The 14,405-nt window shown below is 44.8% G+C and overlaps 1 protein-coding gene across 7 annotated transcripts in view; it reads left to right on the forward strand.

Annotated features, from left to right (window-relative positions):
* LOC311033514 (rho guanine nucleotide exchange factor 9) overlaps window positions 1-14,405 on the forward strand; it is a 75,097-nt gene that overhangs the window by 18,492 nt on the left and 42,200 nt on the right. The window contains exon 1 of one of the 7 annotated variants that reach the window (XM_084041042.1): window positions 13,373-13,423. The exons of 5 other annotated variants lie outside the window; for them this stretch is intronic. In XM_084041042.1, coding sequence (XP_083897168.1) covers window positions 13,409-13,423 — 15 coding nt within the window. In that variant the 5' untranslated portion in view covers window positions 13,373-13,408. Of the gene's footprint in view, window positions 1-13,372; window positions 13,424-13,980; window positions 14,044-14,405 lie in introns of those variants that run through there. One more of the 7 variants, XM_084041043.1, reaches the window with a different exon arrangement.

Here is a 14,405-nt window from a genome sequence, read left to right on the forward strand (position 1 = left end):
AGGTCATTAATGCACTGTTCCGTGGAACAAGAAAAAAACAAATGTCACTTTCCTACATTACTAAATGCATGGTCAGGGACCACATGCAATACCTTCACGGACCACAAGTGGTCCCCGGACCACCTCGGTAAGTAATGCAGATGTTTAACAATAGTTTTTCATTTTACACAAAAAAAAAATACTCAAGAGTTAAAGATCTAATATAAGGGTTCATTTGGTTACCAACTCCCCATCATTTTGCTGGGGACCACCTGGAACCTCCTCAAGGACCACTGGTGGTCCCCGGACCACTGGTTGAAAACCACTGCCCTATAAAGGTAACGAGACAGAAGCTATCTGCCCGTGCAGTGTGTCCTGCTAGTTAATCAGATCATCAGTCATCATCAGTACCCTGCAGGCTTCAGCTGGACCAGGGGCTGCATTTTTCTGGCAGCTGCCACTTCCCGTTCGCGTTATTTCGGTGTATTCTCGGCCTCTGACCTCTTGCGTCTCTCACCCTGCGCCGCACGTGGCGTCCGAGGACACCCTCCATCACGCATTACGCAACCCTGTCTCCTCTGTCCATCCTGCGGTCACCCCCTGAGCGCAGGACAACGTCATCGCTCCCCCCCCCCCCCCCCCTCCACCTCCCGTCACTTCCACCACCCACCTTCCTCCTCCTCCTCTTCTCACATCAAGACTTCTTCTTTCTCCCGCATCACTGCCCCCCCTCCCCCGCGTGTGAAAACACCTGCTTCCTGAGGCTTGTTGATGGGAATTTTGTTATTCAGTGGTGTGTGTGTGTGTGTGTGTGTGTGTGTGTGTGTGTGTGTGTGTGTGTGTGTGTGTGTGTGTGTGTGTGTGTGTGTGTGTGTGTGTGTGTGTGTGTGTGTGTGTGTGTGTGTGTGTGTGTGTGTGTGTGTGTGTGTTCGATGGGAATCCTTTTACATCAGTGCAGCAGGAGTTTGGGAAGTGTTTTGGTGGGAAGAGATCAGCTACTGTATCTATATGAGATAAAGAGCTATCTGCTAAATTGCCTAAACAGTAATAATTGTATTATTTACACTGAAAAAAAAAATACACTTAACTAGTCAATGAGCCACACAGTCAAGGTCGATATCGGTTATTTATTAAGAAAAAATAATACAGATTTTTTTTAATGAATGTTGATAGAAAATGAATATTTGTTGAATGGTGAATGGGTGGTGAAATGACAGGCGAATATAGGCGGTGGACTGAGGAATGCAAAAAGCACAAATTCTTCTGGCTTTGATTGGGTTTAACCCATTCAATCCGGGAACGCATCGATATTTTAGATTTTTTAGTACTTTGGCTATTCACAAAATAGCAGATCTACAATCTCATAGTGCGGCACAAGTGCTGTGCTACGAGCTTGTAAATCTGCTATTTTTGAAAAATCTTTGAACATTTGTGCAAATATTTGAATAGTTACATAATATTTTTTTAAGCAACATTTTTAACTCAAATCTTTGCTCCTGGAGGAGGGTCCCTGGATCAACATTGACGGGTAAAACCATCATACCCAAAGTGATTTGGCCGCCGACCCCCATCTCAAAATATTTTGTTCCAGGGACCCTAGAAGCAAAGATTTGAGTTAAGAATGTTGTTTAAGAAAATATTTGTATTCAATTTTTTTGCACAAATGATCTATGATATATAATGATATGTGTGATCTACAAGCTCATAGGTTGTATATCTGAGCTTGTATATCTGCTATTTATGAATAGCCAAAGTATGAAATAATGGTTATAGCTAAAAATATGAAATGACACAGATGCGTTCCCGGATTGAATGGGTTAAATAGAGATTGGTACTGAGGTATTAGTAACAGGGAGAAGTAATCTTGACAGGTGTGGTTCTCCACTACTAGCTTAGTGAGGTGGAGAACTATTAGTTGTCCGCTTGTCCCAACTCCCTTACTTAAAGGTGCTTCCGTTAAAACAACAATGTATTTTTGTTAAAAAGTTACAGATCTATATTCTGATGGTAACCATTGCTATATACTGTAGTAATAGGGGTCTCCCTGTCTCTCCAGCTTTTTGGTAAATAGAACATACCTGTACATTTTCAGGTAACCAATTTCTTCTAATCAGGAGAGAGAACCCATTTATCAGCTTCCATTTTATAATATTCCAGTTCCAAATTTGACTGCTCATTTAGATGTTTCATCACTTCAGGACGTTACTCCTATAGGAGTAATCGGTATCTAGGAGTTCTCTCTCCTGATTGGAAGAAACTGGTATCCCTCCCGACCTGAAAATCTGAAAATGTATTCTCTGTTTGCTAAAGAGCTGGTGAGACCCCTGTTACTGAACTCTATGGCAATGATTATTTATCAGAATATAGAGCTATTTAACACTTATTTAAACAAAGACTACCACACCACCTTTAAGTGGTTAAATCAGTGGGGTACATACCGTGGGTCAGGACTTGAGACGCAGAATGTTGTACATGCAGCAACAGTATAATGGCGAAGCAATTGCATGAGACAAGTAATGAAGAAGTACTTTTAATCAACCTTTAAACATACTGCATTGACACCTTTCTAATATGATTTTGTAAGTGTATTTGCTGAAAAACTTTAGTTTTCCTTTTTGGGTGAACACATGCTTTATCACTTTCTGTAGTTTATTAAGATAAATATTATTACAAGCATGGCTGTCATCAACCATCAAACAATTAATCACTTTCCGCATGGCTTCCCTATTTTGGGCATGTCAGGTGAAAATGTTCAATAATTGTCAAATATATTGAAAATATATACAAGCTCACAACGCGTTGCAGTGCGACACGTTGTGAGCTCGTGGATTGGTAACTTTTTGCCATGCGAATAGGGCCTAAGTGGTTAATTATCAGTTAAGTATCACTAAATACTGCATTGCGTTGGGTTTTGCAACGAGCGTGGATCAATATTTCTGGGTCACTGCTGGAGAAGTTTGTGCAACCCTGACGTTACCTCAAACCAACTCTTCAACCCAAAACGCTGTCTGTCAGCGGTGCACTCCAGTCCGGTGTGATGCTTTTGAACTCTTGGCAGTGAGCGAGTGGTTAGAATGTAAAGCAGCTTTCTCTGTGAGGAGGATAGGTGAAGCATTTCATAATCCTCCCTCGTTTTAACGTGTGTTCAGACTGGGCTTAGAAATGGGATTCTGTCCTCAGCTCACCACCAACCACTGCTATATCCTCCGCCCTGAGAACAATGGGAAATCTAACAAATAATGTAAAACGGTTATGTAACAGTAGGCTACTGTACATGGAAACCAGCCAGTTAAAGGACCATACCGCCGTCAACCGTGGTGAAAGAATGACTCCGATTATTTACTTAAGTACAAATAGCAATACCTCAATGTAGAAAATCCTGTATTCAAAATTTGTCTTGAGTAAAATTACAAACGTATTGGCATCGGTATTGGTACTGTCATATTACAGTACCAAACCTAAAAGTACTCATTATGCAAAATGGACCATTTCAAAATCGTATTATTTGAAAATTGTAATGAATGCATTTATGTGTTCATCACTTTAATGTTACAGCAGCTAAAGGTGGGCCTGATATTAATTACGTTGAATTAATTAACGTTTGGTCAAAATTGTCGATCTACAAGCCCTACGAGCTTGGTGTTTAGGGGAAAAAAAGGAGAGGGCCAAGTAGAGACCCTCTGGGGGAGTCCGGCCAACAAAGTATATAGGGTTGAAACTTTAGCAGATGTATCAGAGCAGCCCTGCTTGAAGACCAGAAGCCTAATATCACCCTTGGCCAAGGAGGGATGCCCCTTTGGATGAGTGGTTGATGCTTGGTTCCCTGTATCGGAGAACCTGGTTGAAATCCCGGTGGTTAGCACAATGTCCTGGGCTCGATTCCCTCCAGAAAGCTCTGCCCACGTTACCCTGTCTCTCTTGGCACGCTGTCTCGTCTCAGTGAAGTACAAATTACGTTAAATATGGAAAATGTAAACCTGCTCTAAAGGGGACTTTATTATGGTAAACCTACAGTAAACCTAGCAATGTATTTCATTATACCAGTCGTAACGGCGAGGCAGCTCTCGTGGGGGGGTATGTGCGGAGTGGCCAGCGGTGCTCAGATGAATAATGACACCAATGAGTGTGCTCGGTAGACTCGGCAGATCAGCACAATGGAAGCACAGTGATGAACTTGCTTAAAGGGTGATTTATACTTCCAAAATAACCGATCTACAAGCTCACAATGCGCCGCAGCGCGACACATTTTGTGTTGTAGATCGGCTATTTTCTGTGTGCGACACCGCCGCGCAACTGAGTATAAATCTGGCATTACTTGTCCTATAGCAGCCAGCCATCCCTGGCAGAGGTGACTTTGTTTCACACCAAACCACACACCTGGCCTCCCAATTGACCGCGCTTGTGGGTTTTGTTGGAGCAAGGGTAGACTGCCCATCCGGAAATGTAATGGCCTGTCACAAGACCTGTAGGCCTACTTTCAAGCACTTTTTATATTTTCCTGGTGTTTTTTCCTCTTTTTTTACTGCTGAGTTTAGATGTCTTTTGGGAGCTCATTACGATGTCCTTTTTTGCAAACCTCTGGGTGTACAGTTACACTTTGGAAGAACTTCACAGGAATGTCACGGGAGCTTAGAGAGCCCACCTTGAACCCAGCTTCATGGATGTGACTTTAATGGAGATTTCAATTGTTGATGAAGGCTGTTTTGACGAATAGCAGGAGAATCTTGTGTCTCGCAGCCGTCGGCTGAGGAGAAGCATCAACTTCACGGATGAGAGGAGAAATTGAATCGATGTACCAAGTAGAGACTTGACAGAGAGAGTATAATTAGAAAACATTGACTATTGGAGGTAGAACATCTGCTCTACATACGATGCACAGTTTAAAATAATAATAATAATAATAATTATTAAATAGATTGATTGATTGATTGATTAAACCCAGCTGTACAGTAATTCATCTCAGTTAACGTGTCTACTGTTGGAAGTTTTGTTGGAAGACTGCCTAGTCTTCCAGGATCAATTACGTAGGCAAGTCAGGAAGTGACTCAAGTTTTACATTGAACACTGGTCCCGCCAACAGACGGACGGACACACACACAGACGGACAGGGTGCAACACATAGTCTCGGACACGCCTTTGGCCTGGTGGAGACAATTAGGTGTGTGAGTCCTATCTTCCAATCAAGAGATTGAGATTAAGACTGAAAGAGGGATAAAGAACAGGTGGTTATCTCCATGTCGTGTGTTCCTTCACTCCTACAAGATGAGCACGGCCAACAGGCTGTTTTCAGAACTGCCGGATTCTCCGCTTCTGGTTCCGATTATGCAACGTGAGTAAGGGATGATGATGATGCTGATACACGTTGATATCCTTTCCCCTAATTTCAAGCTATGTTTAGAGATGTAGTGTCCTCTTTAGCGTTCTCTTTCATGTATACGGCTGTTATACTGGTCCACTGGGCAGACAGCACAGCAGGAAGGCTGCCTGTGATGAAGGAACATAGTCTCAGGGCACGGTTATCTTCCTCCGCTGTCTGGGGAAGCAGCGCACACGTTGGACAACTGGTTCATCATGAAAGAGAATTCATCTTCACTGCTCCCAGTGGCTGTTCGTCATGTTCCCGCAGCAACAAACTCCACCCCCACACCCTTCTCCGTGTTTTCATCTACGATGCTCGCCTTCCCCTCCAGAATACTCATCCAGCAAGTCATTTTCCTGACTGGGAAATCTAAAAAGGCAGGAGGTAATGAAACTATAATGAACGCGTCTGCTGATGTTGAGGTTCTAGTTCCTCTCCTCACAAACCTGTAAGACCTAGATTGTCATCATCTACCCTGGTGTGGCCTCCCACGTCTAATCTTCATCTACTACTCTCTCTCTCTCTCTCTCTCTCTCTCTCTCTCTCTCTCTCTCTCTCTCTCTCTCTCTCTCTCTCTCTCTCTCTCTCTCTCTCTCTCTCTCTCTCTCTCTCTCTCTCTCTCTCTCCCTCTCCCTCTCCCTCTCTCTCACTCTCTGGACATTCCCCATGCTCTGACCCACTGACTAGCCTTAGCACCGGCAGCCAGGCCTCGGCTGAACGAAGCAACAGCTGATGCTTGAACAATGGTGACAGAGCTTGCGTTTCAGGAAAAGCCGGGCGTTTTATTTTTAGATGCTTTTCATGGCGGAGGGCCCTGAGAGGAAACAGGAAGTCAACGTGGTTGCCATAGGGATAGGAGGGGAACAAAATAATTTTGAACTGAACAGAGGGGAAATGGGTGTGGTGGACTCTCCCTTGCCATCAGCCGGCCACCCGCCACAAATATACTTAAAACCAGACTTAAACGATATATACTTTGTTAACCGGGGTTCCTCAGGAGTACTGGTTACTTGGCCCTAGGGCTGACCCAAATAACTCGAATATTCGAAGTTTCGTTCGATGGCACATGTCCATGTGCTTGGAATGGAGGCCCCTCGTCATTTGAAACACATGTATACGTTTAAGAGTAGATTTCACCCAATGTATTTAATTATTTTACTTTTTGGGGGGCCGTTTTTCGATTAAAAAAAAAAAAAAATTTAACGCGATTATTCGAAGTTTGATCGTTTTTTGGCCTAAAACTTTGATTTCCAAAATTATAATCGAAGGTCAGCCCTACTTGGCCCCCTCCTTTTTTCCCTATTCACTAAATATATTTGCTGAAAAAAACGGTTTACAAGCTCACCGCGTTGTGAGCTTGTAGATCGACTATTTTCGCCGAAACACCACCTATACCGCAAGCTGGAGACTAAAGGTCGCATAGCAACAAGAGCTAATCTTAAATCAGATTATTGAACATGGAAAAGCCTTATGTCCATGTGCTTGGAATGGAGGCCCCTCGTCATTTGAAACACATGTATACACATGTATTTCACCCAATGTATTTAATTATTTTACCTTTTTTGGGGGGGCTTTTGTAGTAATCAAATGAATGAGCAATGAATGAATGAATGAATGTTACAAGCATGAATATAGAAACGTTTGAGAAAATAATACTGTATACGCAGGACCCAAGGATGGGAAGTCCTTGTTAATTAAGATCTGTACATGTTAGTCACTTGGCTCTTACTTCTCCGTTAAACCAACAAGCAGAGGGAGAAGAAGCCATATCTCTCATCATCACAACAAAGTGCTAAACACATTTCCTCACATCATCTTCAGCCTTAATGAGTGGTGATGTCACCATTATTGCAGCACATCAGTGCTTCCTGCCAGTATTCCGCTGGGTATTCTGGGTAGATGCTGCCCTGAGGCACAGATCTGAGACCAGTGCGCCACCATTGCCGTGAAGGGGGGGGGGGAGTCCTGGTGGTGGAGTAGAAGCATAAAGTAAAGGGAACTACTTTAGAAAAGTAAAAGCACTTCAGAATTGTACAACAGTAGTACAGTACAGTACAGTACCTCTGGGGGGCGCACCCAACTGCTGTGGACCTGCAGGCACATTCACTCAACCTACTCTCTCTCATTAATCTTTTCCCTCAAGAGCTTGGTAGCAGTGTATACTATATAAGATAAGGCACATCAGAGAACATTAAAGGCCTCTTAAACCATATACTGCACTTCATTGAACGAGGTCCCCCAGGGGGTCTATACTTGGCCCTACACTAAATTACAATTAGCAGACACTCTTATTCAGAAGCGCCTTACAAGTGCGACACCAGAGTAAGCAGAGCAGGACCAACATGCACGCACGCACGCACGCACACACGCAAGAACGCACACACACACACACACACACACACACACACACACACACACACACACACACACACACACACACACACTCGGCACATTTCACACGCACTACACATTATATATATCTTTATATTTAAGTGTACATGTACTGTACATATATAAATGATATACTGTATGCACACACATTTAAACAAAGGCACACTACACAGTAATTGGTATTGCATTCTATTTAATTTCACTGCTGCTTTTTGGGCTATTTGTCATGTTGCTGCAATTCTTGAGGAGCCGAAACTTCACTCTCTACTTGTACAATATACATTCATACGCTGTCGGGCAGAAATCTTGTAAGTCAGGAACTGTTACTTTTCAGGAAAATCTTTCAAAAATAGCAATTTGTGCTACTTTTGCTCGACACTGTCATAGGACAGTGTCGTTTAAAATAGGGCAGTAATTTATGGGGGCGGGAGGGGACATAGAAAGGTGAAATATGGAGATACAAGGTCTCTGCTTGACTGAGACGATATTGAACGCTATGCTCGGCCTCCTCCTGTGTGCTCCTCACGTACCCGCACGATCATTTGAAGTTTCGTACTTATTTACCGTGACACGGATTTGGCGTGGTGGGATGACAGGAAGACATTTTGACAAAGTCTCTGTGCTGTTTCTATGTATGAATGCATTAATATCGGTGTCTCTGTCAATTTGCACTTTCAGATGTGACCTTTGTTGTCTAAATGTCAGGGAGGTTGGAGAGGAGGCCCACAGAGATAAGATGGACTTATGTAATCTGCTCACTGCAGTCCGTGCACACGCACACACACAACACACACACACACACACACACACACACACACACACACACACACACACACACACACACACACACACACACACACACACACACACACACACAAAGAGGAGAAAAAAGCCTGTTTGAGGCCAGTTGGCATATCGTCGCTGTCAGGCAGAAACCTTGTATCTCCATATTTCTTCTTTTTTTTTTTCCCCGTAAATGAATACCCTACTTTATCGTGCAAAAATAGACGATCTTCTGTTGTGAGCTTGTAGATCGCTATTTCTGTAAGATGTTGAAAGGAAGGGCTGAGTCTGTCTGTGTGGGTTTTATAAATATTAAGAGCTTTGTGACTGAATAAGACTACATTGGATCAATTGGAACACAGGCTCTTTTTTCCATATCTTTAAAAATAACGGCTTTAGACATACAAGGTTTCCACCCGATAGCGACAATATGACGCCCCGTCCAGCTCTCTGCGCCTCACTGAAAGCCTTCTGGAGCCCTTGCTTTTATCAGCATGTATGTGTAAATTATTGATGCCGTTAAAAATACTGATACGGACTACTTCTTCAGCTTTATTTTTTAAAACTTAGATTGTTTGATCCATCCCAGTGCTCTCCATCTCCACTGAATGTGAAACGGTGGAGCTGGTAGTGTGTGTGGGCTGTGTGTGAACACGTGTGTGTGTGTGTGTGTGTGTGTGTGTGTGTGTGTGTGTGTGTGTTGGGAGGGTGTCAGTGAGATTTTCTTGCATGAATTCATTCATGAACATCTTGGGCGCCCCTCATGTATGTGCCAACAGTGTGTGTGTGTGTGTGTGTGTGTGTGTGTGTGTGTGTGTGTGTGTGTGTGTGTGTGTGTGTGTGTGTGTGTGTGTGTGTGTGTGTGTGTGTGTGTGTGTGTGTGTGTGTGTGTGTGTGTGTGTGTGTGTGTGTGTGTGTGTTGGGGGTCAGTGAGATTGAGATCTCTTTACATAAAGTATCATCTTTGTGTGAGTGTGTGCTGGCACGCGTGTGTGTGAGCACACACGTGTTTTTGTGTGTAGGCATCAGTGAGATTTTCTTGCATGAATTAACCATCTATTTTTGGTATGTTTTTTTTTCTTGTTGCATTTTAAGCTTTATTTAGTAACTAAGTACTAATGTACTCAAGTAAAGCAAAGCAAAGTTTGTTGTTTACCCAGGGTGTCGGACTAAGCACGAAGCTTGTTTCCAGCCGGACCCTGCATGGAAGCCTTGCTCAAGGGCTATTCAGCGGTGATTCATGATTGATGTGATGAATTGGGGAATCGAACTAGGGACCTTCCGGTATCAAGGCCGCCCCTCTAACCACTAGGCCACCGCTGCCTCGCGGTGGCCTAGTGGTTAGAGTGCTATACTCAAGTACAGTTTTGAGGTATTTGTACTTTACTTGAGTATTTCGATTGTTCAATACTTTTACCTCTACTCCATTACTTCTCAGAGGCAAATATTGTACTTTTACTCCACTACAATTATTTGACAGCTTTAGTTACTTTGTAGATTTTGATAATGAATACAAAACATACATTAACCACCTCAGCCCTATATAAACTTCAGCTATTTGAAATTAGCCGATCTATATCTATCTATATTGATACTTTTACTTAAGTAAAAAATGTAGGTACTTCTACCACCTCTACCTACTGCAGGGCAGAGAGAGGAGAGACGTGAGAAATGACGACCGTTGGATTCTAACTCATGTCCTCATGTCTCACAAGGAGCATATGGGCCATGCATTAATTGGCTGTGCTACCAAGCTCCCCCCATACATGACCATCTTGTGCGGCCCTCATGGATGTGCCCACAATGGGAGCACCGCGCTGGCACCCGGGCGCTCACTGGCTACAGGCGCGGACGGACTCAGATGCAGTACAGGAAGCCGGTCTGGAGTATCACAGCGAACATGCAGGCCAAAATTAAGAACGGACACTTGCCAGTGCCAATGCACAGATAAAAACCTGGGTGCTTTTTGGACCGTCGCTCGCGACGATAAACCTTAAAGTCATACTGTGTAATCATTCATTTTAGTCTTTTTGGCAACACCTCTCGTAGCGCCGTTGTCGTTGCAGCATTTGTCTATACGGAAGTCCCGCTCAAAAAGGAATGCTGCAGGGCCCTACTACCGCTATTTTGGGATGGAAAGGATCATTTGGAATGCAAGAACAAGTTGTCAGAAACTGTATTTATTGTTGAAATACATAAATAAATTGTACATTTCCATTGCCTGCGTCATTTTGGCACCAGTGTCGGGGGCAGATTGATTGATTGATTGAATACTTTATTAGTCAGAAATGTAAACAGCATGAGGTACAGTCAGGCTAAAAGGATAACACTCACAAATAAATAATAGTGTTTAATAGTGTTTAGAGAAGTTGTCAAAAAACACATTTATGTGGAATGGTTATTGTGACAAATATACCAGTGAAATATATCAAAAATAAATGTTTAATTGAAAACGTTACACAGTATGACTTTAATAACTCCTGTTGTGTGGTTGTTTTTGAACTGATGATAATATGTGAAACTAGTTCATCCTACAGTGAAATTAAGACTAAGGATTTTTTTAAATTGCTTATACAGTTTTTCCCCCCGGATCAGCTCACAAAATCTGCTTTTGAGTCCCCTGGTTTAAGGCTTAAGCCCCTAAAAGATGTGTGCGTGCTCGCTGTAGGCAAGACAATATAACAGTGTGACTTTGGCAGATGATCAGAGATTATATCGGGGGATATCTGATCAATACGTGGCCACAGAGGGAATTTGGCAGTTGAAGGTGTGACATTATGCCAATTGGACTTATGGGGATGAGGATCATCAGTCTGAGGAAAAGCACATTCCATTATTCTGACTCCTTCAACACTGTGGCTGGTGGTTGTTAATGGTGAATGATAAATCACTGTGGCACGGTGATATTTTTAGACAGGGGCGAGAGACGAATGAGGTTATGATTCTGTGGTGGATACAGTCAGGGGGGGGGGGGGGGGGGGGCAGGCAGGTTGGGCCCCTCCCCTCAGCTGTGATGATGGCTGATGCTGCCCACGGTCATAGCAGCAGCTGAGCTCTGAGTGATCATCTGCAGCGTTGCCATGTCCACTTATTATAAGCGACTTTGGGCTTGTTTTTCTGTTAAGTTGCATGTAAATATTGGTAGTCGCGGGTTGCGTTTTTTTGGGCTTGTTTCTTATTTTAGGCTTGCTTCCTAAATGTTGTTTAAAACAGTGGTTTTCAAACATTCTCTTGTCAAGGACCCCCCCCCCCATCTATAAATATGTTGTGACCCCTGTAACAGGTTTGTGTTAAAATGTAAAATGTTTATTCAAGATTTTTTACAAAATAGCAGTTGTTAGCTTGTAGATCGCCTATTTTCAAATATCCGACACTCATGCAGCCTACTCGCGTCCGGCCCTTTCCCACCAGATCGTAGTAACGTAACTTGTCGACGCCCCTTTCTGTGACACAAGCGTAAATGTTTTGCCCCATGTCATGCGCCTCATTCCATGAGGATAGCGCGTGTATTATTAAATGGTAACTAGACTCTACCAAGCCCCGCCCTGCCTGCCTTGCGATTGGCTGAATGCAAGAACAAGAAAACAAGGACACCGCTCCCAGAGGGGACGGTGGGGGCGGCGTCACATTCTAAAAAAAAACCCTATTCTGATACCTGGTCTGGTCGTGTACCTCGCTAATCATTAGACTACCAAACCTCAACCTCCCGTGATCGAATCCTGCTAGCACCGCTATTTTTCCAACAACCGCAGACCTTTTTTTTTGCCGATAAAGTATAGTTTTGACGACGGAGGCACTCCCATCTCGCCATCAGAGACCCCGCCGAATGAGCTAAGGCGAGCGAGTTGCCTTGCCGACTCAGCGATGTTCGAGTTATGTACCGATAGGCACAGAATCGTACATCATGTTTTGGGGTGAGGGTTTGCCCCAACTGCCACTCAAAGTGAATAGGCTTACTGGCCAATCACAGCACGTCTTTTCCGGGACTTGTCAGAATCTAGTTGTATAAGAATATCACATCGATAGCACTCCCCGGCTGTCCTCCGTGGTGGAAAATAGTGCTTGGCACTGGCAACGTTCGGCCAGCGGTGCCTCTCGTTGCTCAAGTCCACTAGAGACGGCGCGCCTCCGACGTTGTAACAGTTTTTTTTGCCTAACTACTTAATATTAGGGGCTGTAGTCTGTTCTCACCAAGTGGGCCGAGTGGTCCGCCTCGCTGGGGGCGACAAAAACTATGCCTAAACCTAACCTTATTAAATCCCAATAAAATAATTTGCGAGCCTTTTACATAAGATAAATAAGCTGCGCCAGGAGAGGGATTCAATCCTGTGGCACTTGAATTGTAAGTCTACAGCTTAATGTTGCACACAACGAGGGCATCTGGTTTTGCGGGGGTTTTGGGAGTCATTTAAGGCAGTCCGCTCATATGCGAGATGCGCGTGCGTCACAGAAGGGGGCGTCGCCAAGTTACGTTACTACGATCCGGTGTGAAAGGCCCGTTCGCGGCCTGCTGCTCGCTTCTTTTGGCCTTGTCTCCATAGACCTAGCCGCTTACTTCTCTCGCAATATCTGGCAACACCGGTGATCATCAGTATTCATGCAGGACCGCCTCTCTCTCTCTCACTCAGCCTCACGCAGCCTGCTGCTCTCCGGCTCGGCGGCAGAGGAACCAGCCTGTGCCAAACACACAGCCGTTCCGCTGCTTGTGTGAGGAGGCTTTGAGAAGCATCTATTGGCCTGTGTGTGTGTGCGCGCGCGTGTGTGTGTGTGTGCGTGTGCGTGTGTGTGTGCGTGTGCGTGAGTGAGTGAGTGAGTGTGTGTGTGTGTGAGTGTGTCGGCGTGGGGGAGGAAGAGAGTCGAGCACCGACGGGTGTTGACTGACTTGCGGGGGGACTGATGATGATGATGATGGTGAGGATCATGATGATGATGATGATGCGACTGTTCCCCATGCCCTTTATGATGATATACAGCAGCGTAGTGTGAAGAGGGGTCATTTTATTTTTTTATTTTTTATTTTTTATTTTTGTTCTTCCTCTCTCTCGTATCGACCTCACGGTAATGGTGGATGATATCTGGGCCGTTGTCGCGCTGAGTCCCGACCGCCGCCGCCGCTGCTGCTGAGAGAGCGTCTCTCTCGGGCATTTAAACACACACACAGCGCCGCTGCGCCACCATGGTGGCCTTGGACGTCCAGACGTGCGCGGTGTTCATGGTGATCGCGATTCTGGTGCTCGTGAACGTGGTGTTGATGTTCATCCTCGGTACTCGTTGATCTGATGGATCCGCGCTGCTACCGCCTGGGCCCCGGTGGTCCCGGTGGCCCCGGTCCCTCCAATGGTCCCGGAGGTCCGGCCGCCGGTGGCTCCGGGCCGCTGCTACAGTGCGCGGCTCCGGTTCCGCAGCGCCGGAGAGGAGAGAGGCGGGCGGTGGAATCGGACGCGCGGTGGTCGTGGAGAGCAGGGACCCCCGCAGGGACCCCCGCCGCCGGCGCTTCATCGTGGCTGCCGCTGCACGTTGAAATGAACGACGTTGGTACAACATAATGTATTTCTATACTATCTCCCCCCTTTTATCCTCCCGTTCTGTGTTGTGTCCCGTTATGTGACAGTCAGCTGGTGGTTGGTGTCTGGTGCTCGTCGTATAGTTGTGCGGATTCAGGTGTGATGTTTTTTTTTTAACAATAACTGTAGAGACAGGGAATTCACATTCCCTATAATAATAGCCCCTAAATAATGATGTCCCCCCCTCTCTACGTCGCTCTCCCTCTCTCCTCCTCCATGTTGTATCATCATGTCAATTGTGCATCAACGGCTTGATTTCTGTCCATAGAATCTGCATTTCTTTTTGTACATACTGTATTATTGCGTCATCTTACAAAATAGGATCACCC

Source organism: Gymnoscopelus microlampas (assembly GCF_963454915.1).
Source record: "Gymnoscopelus microlampas genome assembly, chromosome: 18".
Lineage (NCBI taxonomy): Eukaryota > Metazoa > Chordata > Actinopteri > Myctophiformes > Myctophidae > Gymnoscopelus > Gymnoscopelus microlampas.